This window comes from Mirounga leonina, unplaced genomic scaffold (assembly GCF_011800145.1).
Source record: "Mirounga leonina isolate KUSES-001 unplaced genomic scaffold, KU_Mleo_1.0 Mir_171, whole genome shotgun sequence".
NCBI classification, from domain to species: Eukaryota; Metazoa; Chordata; class Mammalia; order Carnivora; family Phocidae; genus Mirounga; species Mirounga leonina.
Window position 1 is genome coordinate 8,203,840 of NW_023270436.1, and position 27,821 is coordinate 8,231,660.

Here is a 27,821-nt window from a genome sequence, read left to right on the forward strand (position 1 = left end):
GGGCTCAGGGCAAATCTGTTGATCCAGCGCCAAAAGGGGTACAGCCTGTAGATCACTGATCCCGTTTATCCCTGGGAGGCTGCTCCCCTCCCACATGCTCCACCCAAGCCTTGAGCACCGATGTCACAAACCGCCCCCTACCCCAACAACAGGGAGACAGAACCAGACTCTGAGTTCTCTTCCAAAGGTACATGGAGGCACAGAGAGCCTGGGAGTTACCTGTGACCACAGCTAGTGACAGGCCATGGACCTTTGGCTTCCAGCTAGTGATGGAGAGGCCCTCCCCTTGAGAGGCTCAGCCCTCCTACTGGGGTGAGTGGGATTCCTTCAATGCGGCATTGAAAGAACATAGGTACTCAGAACACAAGTAGCCATAAACCTTATCAAGTCAGCCCTAGATAGAGCAAGCAAGATCTGATCTCAATCTAGAAAACATTCCCCAACCTAGAGCCAGGAAGGGTTGTTCCATGGGGGAAGGGGCCCCAAATCCCAAAGGCCCAAGAAAGCAAAGGCAGATGCCTTGGCAGACATCACCAGAGTCCACCACAAGCTCTCAACTCCACTGAGAGAAGGGAAAGTTTCAGAGATTAGAGAGCTCCTGGTTCACCCCTAACCTGAAGCCAATAAATGGACTGACACCCTGGGTAGACTGGGATGGCCAGAAGAGGCCACATCGACAGGAGAAGGGGAGGCCACAGCGCCAGCCTTGGCTTACAGATTCACTGAACAGAGAGAGGACCAGCCAACCAGACCCCTTAAACATTCCAAAAAAGATTATGCACTATCACTCTGAAATCCCCCTCCTGGGAATTTGCCCAAATAAGGAAAAAGCTGTGTGCACAAAGGAGGTCACCAGAGGGTTGTTTATAGACAGACACTGGAAGATTTAAGTGACAAACGAGAGAGCTGAGAGCTATGTTGTGATGATGTTGCCCTTGACAGTCTGGCTGGCAAGGTTTAAATGCAGCAAGGCTGAGGACCTTGGTCCATTTTCTCTTTATGCCTCAGGGGTATAATGTTAAGATGTGATAACATAGCAAACGGCTTGCTTGATCACTCAAATTGTAGCTCAAGCAAATAAAAATGATGGAATATTTATCACATCTAAAACTGGTAAGAAAAAAAAACCACGACACTGGTATCAGTGAGAGTGCAGGAAACAAACTATTGGAGAGCAATCTGACAGCATCCATCAAAGCCTTAAATGGACACAGTCTGAGATGCAGAAATTACACTACAAAGAACTTGACCCGTGTCTTTAGATTATGCCAAAATATGTTCACGACAGTGCAGACCGTAATAATTATATACAAAACTGGAAACAAGTGTCCACCAACAGCAGAAGGATTACAGAAATTGTTCCATCCACAGAATGGAGTTCTGTGGAACTGTCAAACAAGAGCACGCAGACAACCTCGGACAGGAATTTCTCAGAGTGACAGCATGACTGCTTTAGTGTAACTTTCATGTACAGATCATTAAGTAAAAGCGCAAAACTTTTTCTAAAGGTAGAACTAGAACATTTATTTTGTAGAGAGGCACTGGGATTCAGTGGGTAGATTTTAATTTTATACCTTTGAATTTTTAAAATTATGTGTACATTCATACAACACATATATAATTACACGTGTTAATGGGGCTGTCTGGATGACAGAATTATAGACCATTTCTTTACTGGTTTTTAGTTATATATATATATACATATAAAAGTATATATATACATAGTACATATGTGTGTGTGTATATATATACATACATATATATATATCTATCTATATATATATATCTCTCTCTAGATATAAAATTTATCATCTTAACCATTTTTCAGATTGGTGGCATTAAGTACATTCATGTTGTGCAACCATCACCACCATCCATCTCCAGAACCTTTTCAACATTCTAAATGGAAACCTTTCCCTGTTAAACACTAATTCCCTATCCCTGCTGCCTGCCCAACTTCCAACCAACATTCCACTCTCTATGAATTTTGGCTTCTCCAGGGATCATGTTACAGTATTTCTTCTTTTGTGACTGGCTTGTCACACTTAGCATGTCCTCAAGGTTCATCCATGTTGTGCCATGTGATAGGACTTTCTTCTTTTAAAGCTCAATTGTATTCCATTGTGTGTATATGTATGTATACATACATACACACACACACATACTGCATTTTTGTTAATCCATTCATCCAACAATATAATACTTAGGTTATTTGCACCTTTTCACTGTTGTGAATAATGTTGCTATGAACAAGGGTGTGCAAGTATCTGGTGAAGATCCTGCTTTAATTCTTTTGGCTATGTACCCAGAAGTGGAATTGCTGGATCATATGGTAATTGTTTAAACGTTTGAAGAACTGCCAGACTGTTTTCCCCACAATGGCTCTATCATTTTACTTTCCTACCAACAATGCATGAGGGTACTCTTAATTTTAAACGGTTTTAATGGCTGCTAAGGAGACCGACTTGGTGGCTTCTGGCTTGTTCCTGGTATTGCTGCTACTGTGATTTGTGAAATAAGTGACATGTTCTGTGTTGCCAATACCTGACATCTTCCACAGTAATCTGGAAAAAAGCCCAAACACCTTGGCCCTGTCTAGTGGTGCAGCCAGAGCAGCTCAGAAGCATCGAGACAACAGAAGCCTGCCATTTTGTGCCCCAAGAGGGAAAGTGGCGGCTGGTATACCACCCCCTCCCCTCCATCCACTGCCCCAGGGCAGAGAGGCTCCGAAGAGAAGTGGAAAACCTTAGTGAGGCACTTACCTCAATGGGCCCTCCCAGTGCCAGGGATTCCTGGCTGGCCTGGCCAAGGCCATGCTCCCGGAGGCCACGGGTGAGGTGCGTGTCGAGTCAGGCCTCACTGCCTGTAGCCAACGGAGAATACAGTTACCATGCAGCAGGCAGAGCCTGTGGCCTCAGGTCTGGCCAGCAGGTCTGGCCATGGCCTCCAAAGACCTGGTCAGACAGCTGTACAGTGAGGCCCCCACAGGCCTTCTGAGGTGAAGCCTACAGCTTCTGGGACCCTCAAGTCCCCTCCCCCAGGTTTCTCAATATTTGGACCACAAAATGCCTGCATCTGAGTAAGAAATCAAGGCGGGAGTGATTGAAGATGCAGATTCCTGGGCCTGAGCCCTGGATTTGGATTCAGGTTTGCTGCTGTGCCTGGTAATCTGCATCATCTATTTGAGAATTACAGATTTTGGCAAAAGCTGGTCTCATTCTCTGAGGAAGAACTCATAGGCAGGAGCATGGCTCCCAAACTAAGGCTGGGAAGGAGCGCTCCTGACATCAACCCTGTACGGGCCATGTCTGCCAGGTCCCTGGCATACAGCAAGGGTTCAGAGTGTGAATGCCCAAGACAGGGGGCAGGAAGCACCCTTCCTTAGGACCCTGCCTCCTTGCTTAGCTGAGGGACCTCCAGGAGAAAAAAGACAAGAAGGCTTCAGTGATACCACCAATCCTCAATTCCTAAGGGAAAGACTGGCAGTCTGGCATTTACCCTGGTAATGGTAATGGGATACACAATGGGCACCATACTGAACTCCTTGTGGGCTGATTCCATCCTCAATCCTGAAGCTATGGGAGCTCAGGCCACGGAAGCGAACTAAATGGCCCCTGACCTGCAGCTCTGACAGTGGGAGAGGAGGGACTTTTAAAGAACCTAGCCTAATTCCAAACTGGTGCTATGAACAAGCTGGAAGCAGTTGGAGGGAAAGGATAGGATTAGTTAAAACATCCTCTTCCTTATTGGTGTGTGAAACTCCAGACACCAGAGGGTACCTGTGGTTGACTACAGGCATTTGAGAGCCCATCCCTGGTCAAGATGCTTCGTCTCCTGGAAGGTGGCTCAACGAGACAGCCAGAGAGCTGGGCAGCCTGATTCTGTTCCTGCTTCCTGGGGCTCCCTGCCCTTATGACGTTTTTTTGTGAGACCAAGTGACAGGAGCAATGCCAGGTGAGATCTTCAGCACCCTTTAAGTCACACTCCTCCCATTCTTTGATGTGGACCAAGAAGGTCTTCAATCCTACATCAGGTGCACTAAAAAATGTAGCTTCAGTTGCCTCTTCCAACCCAGTTTTCACCCTAACATGGCCAGGATAGAAATGCTGGAGCTGCAGGTGGGAGGGGTCAGAGGGATCCAGCCCAGCGTGTTGCTGGGATGGAGGGGCCTGGGATGATCCAGGGGCTAGCAGCAGAGCTGAGGGCCAGCCCAGGAAAGGGGAGGAACATGCTGGTGCTGACAGAAGGTAATACACAGGGCGTGGGCTCCAAGGCACATCCTGACCCCATGGGAATCTCAGGGTTAACAGCGACAAGCCTGGCACGCGGCAACATGTAGGCTGGGTGTGGCTGGGCTTCTTCCCCAAGCCAGGGAAATGGCAAAGAGGTTTCACCTTTTTTCCCAACGCACTGACTTGTAACAGCTGCTAAGAGGAAGCCGAAGGCCATGAAGCTACATCCAGAGCAAGCACCGAGGCCAATGAGCAGTGTCTTCTCCCGGCAGCATGCTCCCCTGGAACAACCCCAACTGCTAGCTGGGCTCTTTAAACACTGTCTGATCAAATGGTGGCTGCCCAGGCTTTGCGTCTCATACTGAAAGATACTCGAACAATAACATTTTTGCCCACTTGAAGTTGTAGTTATCATGTTCTGAGCTCCTAAACTACTGCACACTTCCACTGTTTTTACACTTTGGACAGAACTTACCATTTGTATCAAAATCACATTTTGTATCACCTTTGACTAATCTTGTTTTAGTGAGTATTTGGGGTTAACTGTGCCATTCTCCCCACCTTCACCTCCAAGTTAAGGATACAGTGAAAAGCATGGCATCTTAAGAAACAAGAGGGTAGGTGAAAGCTCCCAGCACCAAGCCCAGGGAATGCACCCCCTGCTGACCCCGTGACAGAATGCTGTAACCAGACACCGATTTGTTTAGTGCCCTCGACAGAAGTGAGCAGAACCAGCTACAATCAGGCCAAAGTCTCTCCCCCAGGGGAATTTAACCAATCAAAAATGCAAATAGATGAACCAGCTCAGTGTTATCCAAAGTTCCCAATCTTCCTGGCTCCCAACACTCTGGGAAGAAAGGGAGTGTATTTATGGCAAATAATTCTGGGGCTGAATCAATGCATTGTGAATCAGAGACACCCCCCCCCCCCCGCCAATAAGAATCTATAAAGGGCTTCCATTCTGATCAACCCAACACCATTACTGTACAAAAAACAGTTTTATTAGTTAATTACCCCAAGTGTGCCTTTGTTCATGCTCTAGGTCACACCCGTTTCTCAGATCCGGCCCAGGCTCATAGGCAAGTTACCAGATTAGCAAATAAGAAAATTGTTCTGCAAAATAGCAACTGTCAGCTTAAGGCATTACTAACATTGCAGAAGGAAGCAAGGTTACTAGGGAAGTCTGGACAGCTCAGGATGATTTCCGGAACAGGAAACCCTCTCTGAAAGGGCCAGCCCATGCTGCTGTCTGACATGGCAGAGGACACTCTTGCTCTGGGTGATAGGTCACTCCTTTAAACTCACCCACAATGTCAGAGACAGAACTGTCTATTCCTCAAGCTTTCAGATTTAGAAATTAGTTATATAAAAAGCACTCTGTCCCAGAAGCCCTGGCACGTCTGCAGGCCCCCCAGAGAGCTCACTCGATCCTCCCTGACTGGAGCAGGGGAGGACAGAGATATATGTAAGGTCGGTCAGGCTCAGTTTTTAAAAATGAATTCACTACTAGAAATAGGGAGCAAGGGGTAGAGACCCCTGCTGCAATTACATGCGGAATCATTGTCCTCCCAGAGAGCGGGCTCCTCCGGGCTCCTTCAGTCCACAGAAGTGCTCAGAGCAGGGCAGGCCAGTGTGGCCACAGAGCTGCCGCCTGCCTCACTGCATGCCGAACCACTGCTCCTGGTCAGCCCACTGGGCCGCCTCACTGTCGCTGCCCTCCAGGTCCCCTTCTTCCCCACTCCCTTCCATGTCGTCCACATCCTCCTCCTGAGTGGCATCCGTGGGACTCTCCTCCTTCTCCATCTTCTGCATCCCCTCTAGAGACTTCTGGTCATTGGGGTCCAAACTAGGGGACAACAAAACAAAGGAGAGGCCTGAATCTCTGCCTTGCTTCTTGCGGGCTGATGCGTCATCTCCCTGGTACGGCAGTGAAATGACCACCCAGTCACAGAGAAACTGCTAACGCCTGGCCTCTCCAAACAACTCTGGTTCCACAGGCGAGATCCAGGGAGTCCACCACTAGAAGTGAAAAAAGGTGTCTTGTCCTAATTTTTAGAATTCTCAATTTGAGTTTTTCTCCACGTATTTCTTAAACGTTTTCACACTTATTACCCCAGCGTTCTGCTGGAGGAAGATACTAGATAACACAAATGAAAAAGCAGCAAACAACCTTTAACAGAAAAATTCAAATGTAATTTCTTAACAATATCAGATTTTTAAGCTACAAAGTTACAAAAAAATACTTATTTTTCTGTGAGTGAAGTTGTTTCATGTTATGATGTAATTAACCACATCAGCATTTCAGTAGTCAACCAAAATTGTCATGCTTACCATGGAACACATCTGTCAACTCCTAGGTTAGACCCCAGGACCCAAAGCTACCTCTGCCTGGGCACACGAGTTTAGCAGCTAAGAATCATTACACATGCCAAAATCCCCAAAGTTCAGAGGCTCCAGAACATTTATTTACTTGGCTTCTAAACAATTCTTCCTCTAGCCTTTGTGATTACCATCAAGGCCAGGAGGTGTCCAATCTCCAGCAAATTCCACCTCTACTTATGTAACTGTAGACTGATTGGTAACCTCTTCTCTGAAACCTTCCATACAGTTCTCACCCACACCCAGGGCTCCCCACCCTTGGGACTCCCACCTTGCCTTCTAGAGACTGCTATGAAAGCACTTAGGATGTGGCATCCATCAGTCTACATGCCTGAGACTGAGAGCTCCCAGAATCGCAGCATACCCAGTGGTTACTGAGATGCCAGGTGCTCAACTGCTGAACAAATAAATGGATGTGATCAGACTCGATTAAAGACAGGCCTTCACCATAACCTTACAGACACACAGACAACCCTCAAAGAAATCACTTCTATATTAAACAGTAAGAATACCACTATTTATTTAGTATTTACTATGTACCAGACACAGCACTAAGAGCTTTACATGGAATAATAATTTAATCCTCATTTAACCATTTAATACCTAATAAGGTAGATATAGACAAATTAGTAACTTGCCCAAGATAACAGGTGAAGGTAATATTCAAACTTCAGAGCTTAAGTTCTTTACTACAGTAGGTAGAAACATGGGAAAGTACTTACAATACTTTGATTTGAAAAAGCAGAATATAAAATATATACTACATATACCCTATAAAAATATGTTTATGTGTGGGCAAGGCCAGGAAGATGATCTATACAAATGAAAACAGGTGATATAGTGATATGGGCTGGTTATGAGTGAAACAGTTCAATGTTGCTTATACTTTATGAATTTTTTTTTAGAACTCACAAATAACTCTTCTACCATTACTATTATTACTCTGTTTTCAACCATGGGCACAAAAGTGTGTGTTTCCAGAATTCCTATTACATAGTTCCCTGACTCCTCTTCCCCTCATTGACCTTCCCCCCATGGGAGGCTAAGTGCCTACCTTAGTGCTATACTATATTGGTCCATTGCCTCCTGATACTCATTGACAGCTACAAGGAAATCTCCTAGGATCCGATGCAGGACACAGTCACTCTGATTAGCTAGTGCGTTCCTCAGCAAAGCAATTCCATCTTCGTATTTCTGTTCTCTGCCTAAAAAGAAAAAAGATCCTCATTTCCCCACTTAACACAACATTTTGAAAATACACTCCCATCTCAAATCATATACACAAAACCACAACAATGATCACAATCCAATAATCTCTTTGTAGATGTCCTTAAGAGAATAGTGGTATGGCAAGAAAGAAGAAAAAGCTCATATGAATTCCTATTCCATTAAGAAATGTGGAGCTTGGGCGCCTGGGTGGCTCAGTCGGTTAAGCGACTGCCTTCGGCTCAGGTCATGATCCCAGGGTCCTGGGATCGAGTCCCACATCAGGCTCCCTGCTCTGCGGGGAGCCTGCTTCTCCCTCTCCCACTCCCCCTGCTTGTGTTCCCTCTCTCGCTGTGTCTGTCAAATAAATAAAATCTTTAAAAAAAAAAAAAAATGTGGAGCTTGAGTTCTAATTTTTTAAATTATACTCTTAACCTAAGTTCAAATAAAAAGCCAAAATGCATTTTATTTGCCAAACTAGCCCAATCCCAGGATTTCATCATAAATCAGGACTAAAAAAACCAAAGCTAAAAGGAAAGTCATAAGCAAATCAAGATGGGTTGAAATAGTTCAAGCTGGCTAAAACCAGTTCTATTCAGCCCAAACTAGTTCAGGAAAACCAAAACCAGATCAAAGTGATCTGAACAGGTACCAACCAAGTGTAGCTGGTTTGAGCCACTCAAAAAGTGAGTCACTGCCAATCCAAGCCGGTCTAAGCCATCTACATTTGGTTGTGCTAAATATACACCAATTCATATAGGCTCAAATCTACTACAAAAGGCACACACCTGTCTGGTCATCTGTAACCAGCTGGGACCAGGAACTCCAAATGAGATCAGATTTTATACAATTAACAACAAAAGGGAAGTAAATAAGATACACTTACTAAGTAGTTCTGCTTTTTTCACCACAGCCTTAATGTAATCCGGCCTTTGGGTCAGGGCTTTATCTAATAAAGTTTTGGCTTTCTCCTGTGTCACTGGGTCTTCAAGACAAACAGTGGCTAAAAGGGTAAGGGTCTGTGCATTTGCTCCTAGAGTTTTGTAAACGTTGTTAGCCATTACCATTGCTTCACGAATACTGTTGGAAGCCAAGTAGCATTCAATGAGACCTGAAAAAATAGAAAGTTCAACCACATTACTATTCTAAGCAATGCTTCCACTCTGACAGCCTTCCAAACTGCAAACCTTCAAAGCTTCAGACAAAGGGCAGGCCAGGGGAAAACTCTGATGACATGGGACTAGAGAGTATGTTGATGCAATAAGAAGTGCTCTTCCCCAGGGCACTTCAGGGATGTAGAAAAAGGCTGCATGCATTGCAAAGCCTCCTTTAGTTAGCAAAGGAAACAAACACGCATAAGTAAAATGAAGCAGGTAGGCAGCCCAGCTGAATGTCAGAGGAATAAGACCTTAATCATTACTTGAAATAGAGATGACGTTGACAACAAAGCGCAAGGTTCCATTGCCTCTTAACGAGCTATTAATTTCTGGCTGTATTCAGTCACCTTTAGTCCTAGGCTTATGTGGAAGAGCTTTACAGTTCCAAGTGAATGTCCGGTTCTACAAAACTACTAGTTTAGTGTAATTTCTAGTAATGGACCTACGGAAGAACCTAAGAAGAAAGGACAACTTTTCATTTGAAACATAAAAGTTATCTCGAAAGACATTTGCTGAGGGTTTCCCTAACCTAGGTGGAAAACGCTTGTCAGATGGACCAAATACACAGAGACTGGCAGCTCCTGCCTCTTACCATGCCCACCAGATGCCCTATGGGGACACCTCAAGCAGAGACAACTCTCAACTCTTCTTGCCAAGAACTTGAGAACAGAGGAAGTACTTTTTGACAGAAAGCTCTCATCAAAACAGAAAAACAGCTTAAACCCCAAACCCACGCATCCCTGGCAGATTTTCTCTATGCACTCCTCCACCCTAGCAGCATTTATAATATTTGTGCACATTCTACCACACACTATGGTTACTTAACCAGAAATTACTTAACTCTTCAGGCCAACGTGCTGGATTCAGAATATAGTTGTTTGCAACTACTTATTGAGCAGTTTTATTTCCCTGCTAAAGTCCCTCTTGGAACTTCAGAAGGAAATGGAAAGAATGTTCTTCACTACTCCAATGCCTCCGCCAATAAAGGAAGCTCAGAGGGGGTTACAAGAAGCACCAGAGAGCATAATCAGTTACCCTACTTCAAAACTCCAAATGGTAGCTTGAGTGCAGGCAACCCATGAAGCCTCACTGGCCTGAGAAAGGTCCTCTGCTCCCAAAGACTCTAACCATCCTCTGCCCAAGCATTGTGGAGTTCATTATTCAACTGCAATCCTGGGCTCTTGTGAAACAGGCATGCAGCAGAAAGGAATTAGTGTGATAAAAGCAGCTGAGAGGCTAGGTAGGTAGTTTCAGGATCAAAAATTTAATCTGGAACCAAAATCTTGGTTTGCTGGGGATACTTTAAGAACAAATCCACAATATGCATAGTTCTCTATCTAAGCAGATTTGTTCTTTACCCCAACTTCCAAATTTTCTCAAATCTGAACTCATCTTCCTGTTAAGAGCAAGTCACTCTAGACTCCTGGGTTTATTTTTAAATTCTTATAAAAATATGCTTTGGAGGAACTGCATCTTTTAAGATCTATTTTAACATCTGTGACTGAGTCACCAAATGTTGCTGAAGCTGGCATGCATCCTTTGAACTCCTAGGGTCAGTTCACACGAACTTAAAATAGTACGTAACAAAACAAAGTTTGACCCTGATCATGCCCACTCAGGAGGTCACAATGAACTGACTAGTTCCCACAACCAACACTGTCCTATGGATATGAAGTTACCCTCTTGAGTAATATTTCTGACCCAAGGTAAAACAACTGTTAAAAAAGAATAAAGACAAAACCAAGCGATCTAGCACAGTGCCAGCACAGATTCACATTAAGGAGTGGGCCATGTCTGAGAAATAAAAATAGGACAAAAGACCATCCCCAACTACTCCCTCACCAAAAACCAGGAAAAGAGAGTGAAAAAAATATATTCTGAAGGTCCAGTGAAAGCCATAAATGATTTTTTAAATGCCTAATGCAGTGATTCCCAAACTCATCCACGTACTGGCAATACCTGGGGTCTTCAAAAAAATACTGGTGTCTATCTCCCAACCACAATATTCTGATTTAGATAGTATTGGAGTGACCTGGCATGAGGATTTTTAAAAATGCCCCCAGAGGATTCTAACATGCAAGAGAGTTTGGGAACTGCTGGCCTCACAAAACCTTCCATCCGGGGGCGCCTGGGTGGCTCAGTAAGTTAAGCATCCCAACTCTTGATTTCGGCTCCGGTCATAATCTCAGGGTTGTGAGATCAAGCCCCCATGCTGGGTGTGGAACCTGCTTAAGATTCTCTATCTCCCTCTGCCTCTTCCCCCTATAACTCGTGAGCGCATATGCTCTCTCTCTCAAAAAAGCAAAAATTAAAACCTTCCATCTGAGAGCTAATGCTACACACCTAGAGATTCACACCATCCATCTCTATTTTTCATCTTACCTTCATAACAATCTAAGCGACAAGGTGCAAGCCGTATAGCCTCCCGAAAGTGGATTATTGCTTCTTGGACTCTGCCCATGTTTCTAAGTGCTGCTCCCTTAAGTAGCAAAGCTTGAACACTATTACTATTCAGCTGAATGGCCTTGGCTCCTAAATAGAGGGCCCGAGAATAGCGTTTGCTATAAAAGCTATGACACCTGGAGAAAAAAAAACAATGCAACATTACCTGCGAGAAAATGGTAAAGAAACTTCATTCAGAACCAAACAGAAGGACCTCTACCTGATCCTTATTACAAAGCAAACTTACAGCTTTACCTGAGATATTAGCGGGGGGGGGGGGATGACAAAAAAAAAATCTAAACGTTTATTTTGAAGGGGAAATATTGATATGGAAGGGAAAAGTTATGGGAAAGAACCTGATATCTGGATATGTTATTATATTCAGAGAAATCTGTAAAGCCATGGTAAATAACAAAGCAGCAGCTTCTGGCCTGTTCGCTGATGGCTTCCAGTGCTGAGCACGATGCACTATCTCAGTGGATACCTACCCCATGAAAGTCTGAGAAAAGACTCAGTGAGTTAACTAATGTGTCCAAAGTCAAAGAGCTTGATCTGAATTCTAAGTCTGATTATCTCTTAAACCTGTGTTTTCAACCTATATGCTATTTGGGAGGAACCACAATTTCCCAAAGAGTGTACTGAAAACTGGAGAGAAAAAAAGAATGCATAAACATACCCAGAGACCACCCACGGTTCTGCATGCTGATCAGAAATATTGAAAAGGCGGCAGCCAAGGTTCTCCACATCCTCTAGCCGCCCTTCTCTTGCCAGGAGGTAGCCATATACATCCATTCCTGGAAAGGAAGAGGCGTTTTTAAAAAGCAGCAGGTGTCCTTTATTAAAGAGCAACAGCCTTCATCAGAGCCCCACTCAAGCCCCAGCTCCAGCGTGGTCTGAGCCCTTTCCACCAGCATGAGCTCCTCCCACCAGCATTCTCACTTTCCTACAATATGACTATTAAAGGGGCACCTGAGTGACTCAGTCAGTTGGGAGTCTGACTCTTGATTTCCTGAGTCATGATCTCAGGATGGTGAGATCAAGCCCCACGAGGCTCTGTGCTCATTGGGGAGTCTGCTCCCAGCAGGGCTCCCTCTGCCCCTCCCCCCACTATGGCTTATGAGCTCTCTCTCCCTCCCTAAAATAAATAGATAAATCTTAAATTAAAAAAATGACTTTTTAAAAAGAGATTTTATTTATTTGTCAGAGAGAGCGCGCACACCAGCAGGGGGAGTGGCAGGCAGAGGGAGAAGCAGGCTCTCCCCTGAGCAAGAAGCCCAACACGGGACTTGATCCCAGGACCCTGGGATCGTGACCTGAGCCAAAGGCAGACGTTTAACCGACTGAGCCACCCAGGTGTCCCGAAAAAAATGACTATTAAAAAGACAAAACACATCCAAAAAGTTTAAAAAGCAAAGGAGTAGAAGGGTCTACAACTCACAATTTGAAAGCCAATTATTTTTGGGAACTGTTTGTCCTGTGACATGATATACAGTTATCCTAACTCATAACCAGGAAAGGCCCAAAAAGGCATCACGTAATTTCTTTTCTTCAAGAAGCCTGGGCACAGTCCAGAGTACATACTTAATATGCTGGTTAGTCTCAGAAAAAGTAGCCTATTCCAGAAAAAGCAACTAGTTCTTTTGGAGTCCAGCTGATTTAAGATCACCCCACTCCCTGCTTATTCTTACTCGTGTTCTATAAAAAGGGTCCCATGCTTGCTGTCATCCATCTCTTACCACCATCCCCTTCATTCCTTGTTACCCCTTCAAACTCCCAGGAAAATGTCTCTCTTGCCAAGATCACTGCAATACTCCCTGCTGGCCCCCAAACTCGGGCCTGAGCTTTCAACTCCAAGCTGCCAACTACTGCCAGACTAGTATTTCTAATACACCATTTTCATCATGGGCACAGGCAAAACTCAGAGAAGAGAAATAAGCACTGGGCAGGAGGGAGACCTTGGGCAAACAATTTCATCTTTCTGGATCTGTTCTCTCATCTCCCTGCTCTGTAGTTCTCATTGCTTAAGAGTCTACAGGACTAACTACTGTCACAAGGCCATATTTTTCTGATGGCCTCTTCTGGGACTTTATAAGCAGATTCCAGCCTGTCAGACTTTATTTCCTACTACCCATCACTCACTGCCAGTCACTGGACACTCATCCTTTGGAAGTCCCTATAGCTCACCCCTTCAGCTACAGTCTTTGAAATCAATTTTTTGTTGTTGTTCATTCCTAATTACTTCCTTTAGTCACCTCACTCCTTACTTAATGCCTGTTCACTTACTCCCTTTTAAGTATACTAAGGATACAGTAAAGCTAAATCCCCTAAAAGGATATTATGGTTTTGGGGATGCCATCCAAATTCTCAGTCAGGCACACCAGAAATTTAAAAATCGTAAGGAAGGGCTATCACCCTTCCCCCCAAAAAAGCCAAATAATGATCTGCCTGGAGATGACACTTGAATTCAAGCAAAAACAACTACTCAAAATGGAATTACTCAAGTGTTAGAGACATGTATCAGACGTAAAAAATGGTAAAAGGCTACTAGAACAAGTTTCACAAAGTATTTCTATGAAAATGGTATCAGAATATTATGCTACTGGGGCGCCTGGGTGGCTCAGTCGTTAAGCGTCTGCCTTCGGCTCAGGTCATGACTTTTTAAAAAAAGATTTTATTTATTTGTCAGAGAGAGAGCGCGCACCAGCAGGGGGAGTGGCAGGCAGAGGGAGAAGCAGGCTCTCCCCTGAGCAAGAAGCCCAATACGGGACTTGATCCCAGGACCCTGGGATCGTGACCTGAGCCGAAGGCAGACGTTTAACCGACTGAGCCACCCAGGTGGGATCGAGCCCCGCATTGGGCTCCCCGCTCAGCGGGAAGCCTGCTTCTCCCTCTCCCACTCCCCCTGCTTGTGTTCCCTCTCTCACTGTGTCTCCCTCTGTCAAATAAATAAATAAAATCTTAAAAAAAAAAAAAGAATATTATGCTACTTTGTCTCCCTTTCTTTTCTGATCCTCCCCTCTGCAGCCACTTCCACCATGCCTCAAGAATTACTTACCTTTTATCAAATAAGGATCCAACATCTGTGCCTGTTCAAACTTGAGGACAGAGTTTTTATTGTCTCCAGCTCTGAAGTACAGATCTGCTAAGCTTCCCAGCAGGTCCACGTTATCTCGCAATAAGGACTTTTTCTCTAGTGAACTTCAAAATATTAAACATTGACCCTTAAGATTTATTATGAATCCTCTTAGTTTCTGAATCTGGGTGACAGGCATATAAGCACTATTTTCTTGGCATACATACGACATTTTTCATAATAAGCTTTTCAAACAAACCATATACACTAGATTTTCTTATTCTGAGCTTATGATTTAAAGAAAGTTATACACAATAAGAAAGTCAATATACAGAATGATGCAGAATTCTCTCTCATTACTGAGAACTTTCTGGTTGCAGGTTTTCAGAGGACAACATGGTGCTAAAGGTAATGTCATTCAAAAGTGACTTTGCATAACACAAAACCCAGTCTCTTATCCTTGGACTTCAATTGACTAGAAAGAAAATCCCAGTCCTAAAGAGGCAACCCAAGTCAGATGCTGCAATCTATGCTTCTAGGACATCCAAAAAGCTGTTCTTCCAGGTTCCAGCATGAAAACTGACGCAGCCGGCTGTGCAAGGGTTACCACTTTTGCAAATACAGAGCTGAACTCGGTCAAAGTTTACATTTAACAGGTCCTCACAGCAGAGATATTATCCTTAGGACCATTAAGTACATTAAGAGACTAGGGGCGCCTGGGTGGCTTAGTCGTTAAGCATCTGCCTTCGGCTCGGGTCATGACCCCAGGGTCCTGGGATCGAGCCCCGCATCGGGCTCCCTGCTCTGCGGGAAGCCTGCTTCTCCCTCTCCCACTCCCCCTGCTTGTGTTCCCTCTCTATGTCTCTCGCTGTCAAATAAATAAAATCTTTAAAAAAAAAAAAAAAAAAAACTACATTAAGAGACTAAAGCAAGCCTGAGGACAACAGGCTGCAACACCAAGAAATAAGCATCTCATACTTCTATTTTGCTAATTTCTATTTCACACCAGACCTCCATAAAGGACAGGGCCTCAAGAACACTGAATTAACTTTGTGGCTCTCACCAGATGGTATTGATTGCTCTCGAGTTGTCACCAGTATGCACAAAAGCATATGCTTTGATCCACACAGAGAGCCAATCCAAGTTAGGCACAGTCTGGATCACATTCATTGTCATCGATGCCACCTCTGCGCCTTTTACAGAAAGGGAAAGCAAACCTAATCCAACAGAAAACAGGAGAAATAAGGTGAAGCATAGCATCCCTCTTCCACAATGCAGGAAGCATTAGGCTACTCTTTCTGTTGGCAACGAGGTAACCCTTCTGCTATTCTCAGCAAGATGCAGATGACGAAACAACCATAATTTAATGTTTCTTGATCTGTGAAAAATACATGACAACAGTAATCTACTGAATCACTCTCTGGAAGTTAGGCAGGGGCAAATTTTTTTTTTTAATTTGCCTTTTTAGTAAATCTCTACACTCAACATGGGGCTTGAACTCATGCCCTGAGATCAAGAGTCGCAAGCTCTTCCAACTGAGCCAGCCAGGTGCCCTGGCACATACAGATTCTAATGTACAGCTAAGAATGAGAACTACCATCTCAGAGAGTAAACATCCATAGAAATAGGCTGAGAATGACCTGTACCTAGTATGGCATCAAGGGCTAAAGGGCACTGCCTCAGCACTTCCTTATAGCTGGTGACTGAAGGGCGCTCCTGACCAGCCTTCTTGTACAGGTTCGCCAGCATCATGTTTATCTGTAATAAACAAAAACAAAAGACAGTAAGATACGCGCATATTGCAAAGAAAATATCTCACCGCCAATTAAGTCCTGATTTTTTTATTACCAGCTACTATTCTACTTTTTCCTGGAAAATCTACCCACAGCCCTGTGGAAATAAATGAAGACCAATCCCACTCTTCAAACCAAAGAGAAATTACTACCTTCGCTCTTCCTACATCCTTCCATTTCTAAGAGGAAAGTCAAATTCCTCTCACTTACCCAACCAAAAGGTCCCGTACTATCTGGACCAAAGATGCTGTCTCTGGAAATGGGAGTAATATTTATTTGAGAAATGTTACAGAATTCTAATTACCTTGATTCTTTCTTGATCTTAAGAAAGAAGATGAACTACCCTAGAAGTGCTCAAGTTTACATATTTTAAATGCAATTAATATCAAGACATAAGAAAATGAGGAATTCTTAACATAGCTTGTTAAGAAAGAGCAGATGAATTTTCCCCAAAAAGAAAACGACAGATACAGAATTAAATACTTGGATTCTCTCTGACAATTATCCTGGCAGCTAGACTCTAGCTTTTCTAACACTGAAAGCATGGACCCACAGGTACTATCTGACTCATCAAAGTGATGCTACAAAAATCAAACTCTAACTCACCTCTGGAGGTACAATGATCCAGAGATGAGCTACATCATTTAAATCCAGTAAATACATTTTTAGCACAATTCAAATTTGTAACTCAGTAGAGCTCTTTTAAAATAACCCTTTCTAAAACACAACAAGGAAAATCTAGGAAAACCTAAAAGTTCCAAAGAACGTAGAAGTTACAAGGAAAAGTAAATGATCTTAATAGTACAGAGAGAAAAAAAGAACATTCCAATTTAAAATTAATAAATCTTAAACAAAGCAGTGTTTGCCAGATCATTAACCTACGGAAGCAGTCAACATGAGGATATACAAAAAAAGCCAATCCCCAATCTCTTTGGTTATTTGTAGCCTGTACGCCAGATATTTACTCAAAAGAGGGCTCTGAAGATGAAGAACTCTGTTCCAATTATGACTTACAGTATATAAAACAATCTAGTATGGCATTAATCCATACTGATGATTCAAATAATGAAATAATGAAATACTAGAAATAAAACTTTATTTGGCCTCAGCTTTTCCATTTTAGGCTATGTTGAAAATGCAAAAGAAAATACTTAAAGGAAAACTCCAGTATTAGTGTCAATACTTGAAAAGAATAAAAGGTTAAATTTAAGATCCTTTCTTGACTGCTTGTGATTAACAAACTATGACCTAGAGACCATCTGTCTCAACAAATATTAAAATTCCCTTTAAACTACCTGTCACTTCAAAAGAATGAGTTTTGGGTACTACCTATGAGAAAGTCAATTCTCTTTAGAACAGATCCTTACTTGGGAACATCACAAAGCCATATTCCACCAGTTAGAAACATAAGCAGTCATCTTTTTCTTAAAACTGAGTGAGAAATTTTATGTTGATATGTTTACTCTTGAAAGTTGAAGATTTACCAAGTTATAATAATCTCACACTGGAATTTTCCTTTAAAATGTGAAGAAATGTGTGGTGGTGTTTACCATACATTAACAGACGTTCATTTAGACGTATTTTGACTCACTTCCTTGTCCTTTACACAGACTGAGAAGCCAGTTAACTCCCTAACGGACAAGAAAGAAAAACTGTAAATATTATAGGTTTATGTTTGAGGCACACATCTTTGTTTGTTCCTGGCTACAACAGCTCTACAGAATGAAGGATATGTACTCCTAACAAATGTGGACTCCTCCAGTCCCTCTTAAAATGATGGCTTTAAACACCAAAGCGTTGGATACCACAAACTGAGCTTATCTGCCATTACTCATTTTCAAAAAATGTCCCCACCCTCAAGTCATTGAGGAAATTGTGGTACATTTCCAATAAGATAAGGAAAAGGCATCATTCAAGTTTATAATCAAAATGGCATCTTCCAAAAGGAAGACACTCTTCACATATGTAAAAAAATTATACTTGGGATAAGTCTTTCATAGTGTATCAGAAAACAATTTAGTATAAAGCATGCAAGCTTATTTTGAGACAGGTTAGTCTATAATATGCTTCCAAATGTTCTTAATAGCATAAAATAAACTAAGGAAAGAGCTTAGTTTTTAACATACTCAGAAAATAGTAAATAAATTCTCAATATAAGGAGATGCTTAAACACATTCTCATCAAGTTTTGGTTACTTTTAAAACTCAGCAACACTTAGGTGAAAAAACACTAAATATTACCACTGCTTAGATTCCTTTTCTTTTAAGGGCAGGAGAATGTACACAGACATCTTACATATAAAATTCCTCATTGTTAAGCACAAGTTGCACCGAATGGTTCTTCAATGAAGTGAGGAAGGCAGGCGACATGAGAGCAGATGTTAGAATATTAACTACTGATGTGAATTCAATACTAAGAGCAAGGATTCTCATTGTTCTTTTAAGACTCAAAACAAACTGTAATCAAAGATATCCAATATAATACTCCTTACAGAATAGTATTTTAAAAAGTATTCTTTCACATATGAACTTATTTATTTTTCCAAAGGTCAGCAAAGTATTATTAACCTCATTTTATAAATTAAAAAAAAAAAGTAAAGTTCAGATTGGTAACTTGCTCAAGTTCACACTACACAGTACACAGCTTGTATGCCCTAAACTCAGACAAGATACCAGATCTCTTGATTTCAGTTGAAGGTGTTCTACTGATTATAATATGTTGCCAAATCAAACACAAATATATATCCCACATACAAATAAGTAAAGATCTTGTAATCTTGGATTTTTAAAACAAAGGGATTAATAAGCTCATTCACATTATCAAATGGAGGCGCCTACAGCATGCAAAACATGAGTTCTAAAAAAAGTACCATTGCCACCTGGAAGCATTTGCAAATTATTACTTCCTATGGTAAGAAATACCAAAGAATGAGCACTTGTAGTATTCTCCAGCTATCATTTTCATCAGCTGAATTTTCAGGGTTTCCTAAGAAAGTAATTCTTCTATCTCTCTGAACCTCATCCACTCCATTAACAGGGGAACAAAGTGAGTCAAGAGTAAAATGTTCAGATGGACTCCCTAAGGCATGGAGAAAACATGGAGGAAGTGGGTTGGAAGGACCGGGTAGATGAATATTATGTAACAAATTGTTAATTCAACTTACTTTGGGAGTCCTTTGTCTTGAAGGGATCCCATCAAGTATAGCAATGGCATCTTTATCTTGTTTTAGCATTGTATAACATTCAGCCATTTTGTATTTCACTTCAATTTCAGATGGAAGACACTAAGAGGCAATGAAGACATTTCTTCAAAATACTACTTCAAAATATGGCAGTTCTTTAAAATGTTATACACAGAGTTACCATATGAGCCCGCAATTCTGCTCCCGCACATACAGCCAAGAGAACTAAAAACCTATGTCTGCACAAAAACCTACACACAAATGTTGGGGTGCCTGGGTGGCTCAATCAGTTAAGCATCCGACTCTTGATTTCAGCTCAGGTCATGGAGCCTACTTAAAAACAAAACAAAAAACCTGCACACAAATGTCCACACCAACATTATTAATGATAGACAAAAAGTGGAAGTAATGTCCGTCAACTAATGAATACATAAAATATGGCATATCCATACAATGGAGTTTTTTTTTAAGATTTATTTATTTGCAAGAGCAAGAGAGTGAGCACGAATGGGGGGGAGGCGGCAGAGGGAAAGAAGCAGACTCCCCACTGAGTAGGGAGTCTGACTCGAGGCTCGATCCCAGGACCCTAAGATCATGACCTGAGCCAAAGGCAGATGCGTAACTGACTGAGCCACCCAGGCACTCCCATACAATGGAATATTATGTGGCAATAAAAAGGAAAGAACAAAGAACTGATTCATGCTATAACATGGATCAAACTTGAAAAAATTATGCTAAAGTAAAAGAAGCCAGACACAAAAGGTCACATGTTGTATGATTCCATTCATATGAAATGTCCAGAACATGCAAATCCATAGACAGAGGGGTTAGTGATTCCCAGAGGCTGAGGAGGTAACAGGCATGGGAATTTTCTAGGGTGATAAAAATGTTCTGGAATTCAACAGCGGTGACAGTTGTGCAATTTTGTGAACATACTAAAACCTACTGAATTGTTAATTTTATGACATTATATCTTAATTTTTGAAAAATTCCTGGGGCGCCTGGGTGGCTCAGTCGTTGGGCGACTGCCTTTGGCTCAGGTCATGATCCCAGGGTCCTGGGATCAAGCCCCACATCGGGCTTCCTGCTCCGCGGGAAGCCTGCTTCTCCCTCTCCCAATCCCCCTGCTTGTGTTCCCTCTCTTGCTGTGTCTCTCTCTGTAAAATAAATAAATAGAAAATCTTAAAAAAAAAAAAAAAGAAAAAAAATTCCTTAAAGATTAATTATAGAGAACTGATAGTTACCAGAGGGGAAGGAGGTGAGGGGAGGGGTTAAGTAGGTGATGAGCATTAAGGAATGCACTAGTCATGATGAGCACAGGGTGATGTATGCAAGTGTTGAATTACTATATTGTATACCTGAAAATAATATGGCACTGTAATGGTAACCAACTGGAATTAAAACAAAAACTCAAAAAAAAAAATTTTTTTTAATGTGAGATCAAAAAAATTCCTTAAAAATTAAATGTATTTAATTAACATGAAAGGTTTAGCATGGTGCTTGGCATACTGAATACTAAAAAGTTAGCTACTTCTATGAATGACCCTATGTGGATAATATACATGACTTCCATTCAGTGCCAGAAAACAGAAAATCCTGGGGTGCCTCGCTGGCTCAGTCAGTGGAGCATGCAACTCTTGATCTTGGGGTTGTGAGTTTGAGCCCCACACTGGGTATATAGAGTACTTTAAAAAAATAAAATAGGGGCACCTGGGTGGCTCAGTCAGCTAAGCATCTGACTCTTGATTTCGGCTCGGGTCATGACCTCAGGGTCCTGGGAGAGAGCCCGGCACCAGGCTTGCTGCTCAGCAGGGAGTCTTGCTTGTCTCCCTCTGACTCTCTTTCTCTCTCTCTCTCAAATAAATAAATCTTAAAAATAAAATAAACAAAAATAAAAGAAAAAAAGAAAACAAAGAAAATCCTGGCAATCAGCTCTTAACAAAACTCAAATGTTTTAAAGAGACAAGATGAAAATCAAGAGGCTTTAAAAATAGAGCAACTAATTTGTCTTTTTACAAAATGTGGAAAAATACAAAGTAGAAAAAACATGACTTATAATTTCACTCCCAGCTCATTCTACTGACATTTCTTCTATTGTATGTACGTACATCTGTATGTATGTATTTATTAATTTTTACTGACATTCCTTTTTTTTTTTTTAAAGATTTTATTTATTTATTTGACAGAGAGAGACACAGCGAGAGAGGGAACACAAGCAGGGGGAGTGGAAGAGGGAGAAGCAGGCTTCCCGCAGAGCATGGAGCCCGATGCGGGGCTCGATCCCAGGACCCTGGGATCATGACCTGAGCCAAAGGCAGACACTTAACGCTCTGAGCCACCCAGGTGCCCCACTGACATTCCTTTTAAATATAAGTTGCACATGTAATTTAAACTTAAAGACAGGGTCAAATTGCAAGGTAAAAGTTTCCCTCTCCCTAAAGCTTTCTACCATTAAATTGCTTTCCTTCAAACACACAAAATCTTTCATGCATATTACCAGTGTGTGTGTGTGTGTATACATATATATTAGGCATATACCAGGATATATTTATATATCTATAAACTATCCCCTTTAAACAGAAAGCATTGAAACATTTCTTCAAACCGTATTTTCCTTACTAATATATATAATTCTTTCCAAATCAGCATGTGCACCTCTATCTCATTTTTCATTTAAGTAATAGTTCCATCACATTCCATCTTATGGCTATGCTCTAATTTAACGAGACCTTACTGATGAAAACTTTTGCTTCTAGTTTCTTACCATTAAAATTGCTGCAATAAGCAGCCTTGGTTATATGATATACCCTGTAAACCTGCGAGTCTAATAGGGGTAATTTCTAGCAACTGGACGACTCTGTCAAATCAGAGGACTCTGTGAAATTACAATTTTCCCCTTCATTTATTTAATTATCAAGCTACTGAAACTGCAGAAGTTCTTGGAATATTTCCCATAAATTTCCCTAGGTACTCACAATCTTAATAATTGAGTTACATTTTAAAATTTGTACTTTAATTAAAATTATAAAAACACTTTAGATTTTGAATTGTTTGTATAAAAGGGAGGAACAATGCAGAACTTCAGTGAACCCATATAATTCATGTTTAACTCCATATTTAGCTCATCCAGAGTGAATTTTGCATCCTTGCTCTAAGTGATTTTTCATCTTTGTTTCTCCAGTCAGCTCCCCTTTAAAATTACTTATTTTTTCCATCTTCTACATCTAATCAGCAGTCTTGTAAATTCCTTCAGTCTCTCTCTCAAAAAAAAATCACACTTCCATCTCCATTTACCTGACTTTGTGGAGTAGATGCAGAATTACCAGTTGAAGGTCTCACTTTTGAAGTTTTACTTAGGGCTTTCTTCTGCTGTAACGCCATGGTATACTTACTCACAGCATTCCGATATTCCTTATCATGAAAGAGAGAATCTGCATGATACACCAAAAGCTGGTACTTCTGAGATGGGGAGAATAACTCACTAGAAAACAAAGAAAATATACCCCCTACATGGGTTATTTTGAAATGTTAGACACCCTCCTTAGTGTGCACCCACATAAGTCTACCATAAAGCCTCGTGTAATGACAGCTTACAAAAGTCACTGTATCCTAAGTGCTAGTCCCTAAAATGAGAGGCATAAGAGTTGTACTCTGTGCTAATATGGTCAATACATCCAGGCAACTGCTTTAAATTACTGTTTTAATATGCTTTTCTCCTTTATTTACTATAAAAGTAAGGATACCTCTAAATCAAATTCAATAATACACAGATATACAAAGAGAAATGTTATACATCTTCTCCTTCCCTTCTTTAGCCCAAACCCTCTTTATTTTTTTTTAAAGAGAGAGAGAGTGCAAGAGCGTGTGCAAGTGGAGTGGTTGGGGAGAAAGAGAGGGAGAGAATCTTAAGCAGGTTCCATGCTCAGCATGGAGTCCAGTGCAAGGCTCAATCTTACCACCATGAGATCATGACCTGAGCCGAAATCCAGAGTTGGACACTTAACCAACTGAGCCACCCAGGCGCCCCCCAAAGCCCTCTTAATTTAACAGTTTGATATATATCCATACTTTCTTACATTAGCATCAATTTTTAGCATAATATAGACAAAGGAGAGAAACAATGATTTAATTAATACTACCAAAGAAGGGCTGAAGAACCTGGAAAAGTGAGACCTCACCGCTTTGAAACATTTTTAGGAAAGTGCTGTAAAAAAGAGGCTTCAAAGGAACTGAAAACTCTTCAAATACTGCAAATGGGAATATAAAAAGCTGAAGAATGGGAATAGAATAGGACAAGCCAATGAGATAAAGTGGGATAGAAAGAGGATTAGCCTTATTTGATGAAAGTTTTTTTTAAATTTTACATACAAAAGTAAATTTCATTTTTAAAATTTTTTTAAAGATTTCTTATTTATTTATTTGAGAGAGAGCACAGAGGGAGGGTGAGAGGGAGAAGCAGACTCCCAGCCGAGCAGGAAGCCCAACATGGGGCCCGATCCCAGGACCAGGATCATGACCCAAACTGAAGGCAGATGACCAACCAACTGAGCCACCCAGGCGCCTCAAAAGTAAATTTATTAACACTAAAAGAATTTTTATCTCCTTGAGTCTCAGGGGTTTGAGGACAGAGTAAAACAACGTTTCAAAACTTTTTCATTAATGTTGAACATTGCTCACAAGCATTGTAACTGCCTCCAAGCTGGCCACCATTCTTAATGGGAAACATATATTTTTAATCTCCAATTCCACTCCCCCCTCATTGCCCTGACTCCTGCCAAATTAAGAGGAATTTACACGTTTTTCTTTGACAGGTAAAAGCTATAGCCACTTAAAATGAAAGAACAGTCACAGTCAACTCTGTAAACAGTTAATTTGTCAACAAATGAAGGATACTCAAGAATAGGTACCAGAGATTACTGGTTGCCAGGGGCTGGAGGAAGTGGGATTAGGGGTGCTTACTAATAGATGCGGGGTTTCTTTTGGGGATAATGAACATGTTTGGAATAGATATGGTGATGGTTGTACAACTGTGAATATACTCAAAACCACAGAAATGTATTCTTTAAAAGGAGAATCTAATGGTATGTCAATTTTTTAAAAAAAGATTTTATTTAGGGGGCGCCTGAGTGGCTCAGTCGGTTAAGCGTCTGCCTTCGGCTCAAGTCATGATCCCAGGGTCCTGGGATCGAGCCCCGCGTCGGGCTCCTTGTTGAGCGGAGAGTCTGCTTCTCCCTCTGCCACTCCCCCTGCTTGTGTTCCCTCTCTCGCTGTGTCTCTCTCTGTCAAGTAAATAAAATCTTAAAAAATAAATAAATAAACTTTATAAAGGAAATTCAAGGACTAAAGGTATAGTCCAGACACTTAAGATCTCTTCCAACTCTGAGATTCTACATACTTACTGAGAAATAAGATTTGACAGAAAATACTGCTACACTCAGAGAATGCATTCAGACATTTATATATTGTAACACATGCCTACTTATGCACCCATAAATTATCTTTGGAATGATACGGGAGACACTGTTACTGGTTGTTGCCTGGAGAATGGAAATGGTGGGGTAAGGTTCAAGATCAGGGACAGACACTTATCTGCACACCTCTTCTGTACTATCTGAATTTTTCATACTGTGTATAGTGCCAATTCAGTAAGAACATTTAATAATACATGGTAAAGGTCAGAATTTAAACTGACCTCCCTGAAGCTAGGAAACTGCCAGTTTAACCTAATAGAAAGAAATATGGGCTAAGCCGAGTCAGAGGATTAAACTGCTTCTATCCTGTAACATCTTCAAGAACCAAGAGTAATGACTAACTGGTGCACAAATTCCCAATGGTGGAAAGTGTGCCTTGACCAATCACTCAAAACCAACTGAAAGGCTCCAGAATAAACACAGAAGGCTGAAAGAGACCAGGGCTCGTCACTGTCAACACTAAGTGGATGGTGGTGAAATGATGGGTCTCGTGTAGCAAGGTCCACAAGCACACTAATGGAAATAAAATATCAGCAGCTGCATTACAGGCACTTAAGGGGCTTTTCCTTTCTGACCTAGACAGCTTCTAAAGCAGGCCAAATGCAAATGGATCCACCCTGAGTAGAAAATTCAATTATGCCACTTAGAAGTAGCAGAATGTGGTGGGTCTAAAGTTTTCAGAATCAGAAGGACCAACGCCCAGACATCATGGCTCCTCCACTTACTAAATGTGTGAATTTGGACAGTTTTACCTACCTAAGGTACATACTTCCTTAGCACATTTAATAAACATGTGAGTGCTCATTGCACAAAGGCACTGTGCTGACTTCCTTAGGTGTTAAGAGTGATGCAGAATACAGATCTTAAAAAAGTTCTTGTCAGTCTGGGTGGCTAAACTGGTTGGGCATCAGACTCTGGATTTCCGCCCTGGTCATGATCTCGGGGCTGTGAGATTAGCCGAGTTGGACTCAGCGCTCAGGGCGGAGTCTGCCTGTCCTTCTCCCTTCGTTCCTCCCCCCATTCACTCTCTCTCTCTCTCTGTCAAATAAATAAACGAAAATAAAACCTTTAAAAGTTCTCACCGTAAGAAAAAAACCATGTGGTGGTGGATGTTAACTAGACTTACTGTGATCATTTCACAATATATTGATACAATTAACAAGTCATGTTGCACACCTGAAATATGTCAATTATATCTCAATTTAAAAAGAGTGATGCAGAATACAGAACAGGGCAAAGGGATGAACAGTGAGGGTCAGGGGCAATTCTGACAGTTATAGAAGCTGCTCCCTAGAAGAGGTTATCTGAGCCGAAACCTGACTGAGGATACAGTTCACTGACGTGTACGCCAAGCCAAACAGCAAACGCAAAGCCCTTAGTTAAGAACGAGCCTGGTGGGTTCAAGTAACAGAAGGAACTGCCTGCAAGGCTGAAGTACAGTGAGCCGAGGGCATGAAATGAGGTCAGGGAGAAAAATGTTTGGCCTCCGAGGCCTTGGGAAGGAATTTTAATTTAAGTACAATGGAGGAGGGGCGCCTGGGTGGCTCAGTCCTTAAGCCTCTGCCTTCGGCTCAGGTCATGGTCCCGGGGTCCTGGGATCGAGCCCCGCATCGGGCTCCCTGCTCCGCGGGAAGCCTGCTTCTCCCTCTCCCACTCCCCCTGCTTGTGTTCCCTCTCTCGCTGTGTCTCTCTCTGTCAAATAAGTGAATAAAATCTTAAAAAAAAAAAGTAAGTACAATGGAGGAAGGAAAGCAGGGGAGCAACGCGCACTCGAGGCTGGAAACAGCCCTGTGCTGCATCCGTCACTGGACTCAATCAAACAAGAAAGGGGCACTGCGTGTCCTTAAAAGGGCGCCACTCCCACCCGTCTAAGGGGTCTCCCGTTTTCAGGGGTTTTGGAGGCCAGAACGTGGATCCTTCTGACACACTGAAGGGGAAAAATCAATCTCAGATGGGGGACGAAGGTATAAGACCGGGTGGACCTCCTGCAGCTGCGGCGAGCGATAAAACGTTCTTCGGGAAAGAGCCAGGAAGAGAGTCGGCCCAGCGAAGTGACAGTCGCTGTGCCCGGCGACAGGTGCCTCAGGAAACCCTCCGCTCACAACTTTCGGGAAACCCTAGCCAGGCTCGCCCTCAGGGCCTCCGCCTTCCATTTCTCGAAGCCGCCGCTCGCCACCTCTCCCTCAGGGAGCTCACCCCAGCGTCTGGTACAGCGCAGAGACCGAGTCAACTCAACTCGCGTCCCTAGATCGGCTCCGCCCGACGATGCCGTCGCTGACCCCGAAGCCTCAGCTGAGGCCTGCGGGCGCTCCTTCCCGCCAGTTCCCAGGCCCCCTCAGCCCCCGCTCCCAAACCGGCGCCGCTTTCTCCTCAGCCCCAGGCCGCTCCCCGCCTCAACTCACGGGTTGTTATTACTCATTGTAAGTAACAAGCTGCTGAGGAGCCGCACGTTGGAGTGCAGCCCCGCGGCCGCCATGTCCCGCACGTGGTCTATCACATTCATCCTGCCCGGCAAGGCCGCGGGCAGCGGCGGCAGCGGCGGCAGCGGCGCGAAAAGCCAGTGGAAGCTCCTTAGGGAAGACTCCAAAATGGCGGCCTCACCGGGGTCCATGGGGTCCACAAGCGGCACCGCCCCCGGGAAAATAGGCAACTACTGAAGTGCCTGAGGGAAAAAAAAAAAACTCCGTTCCTTCCCCCAGGCACCCTATGAAGTGGGATGATTTGGTTTTGTTTTATTTTGTTTTGTTTTAGCAAAAGTTATGTCACTCTATGGTGCAAACTTTATTGAGGGCTTACAATGGGGCTGGGGACAAAAGGCACTTCAGTATGAATACATGCTCAATTGAAATAAGATGACTCGGAGAGAAATTTCTGTCTCAAAAATTAA

General features: G+C 42.5%; 1 protein-coding gene across 1 annotated transcript; it reads right to left on the reverse strand.

Moving 5' to 3' along the window:
* Nucleotides 1-3,207: 3,207 nt before the first annotated feature.
* Nucleotides 3,208-27,545, reverse strand: ANAPC7 (anaphase promoting complex subunit 7). Its single transcript, XM_035016982.1, has 11 exons — nucleotides 27,337-27,545; nucleotides 22,758-22,944; nucleotides 19,446-19,565; nucleotides 16,136-16,247; nucleotides 15,553-15,706; nucleotides 14,472-14,614; nucleotides 12,093-12,210; nucleotides 11,357-11,553; nucleotides 8,704-8,928; nucleotides 7,666-7,816; nucleotides 3,208-6,078 (listed from the first exon to the last, which is right to left on the reverse strand). Exons 1-11 carry the CDS (start codon nucleotides 27,543-27,545, stop codon nucleotides 5,889-5,891), a joined length of 1,806 nt encoding a protein of 601 aa, XP_034872873.1. The 3' UTR covers nucleotides 3,208-5,888.
* Nucleotides 27,546-27,821: the final 276 nt, after the last annotated feature.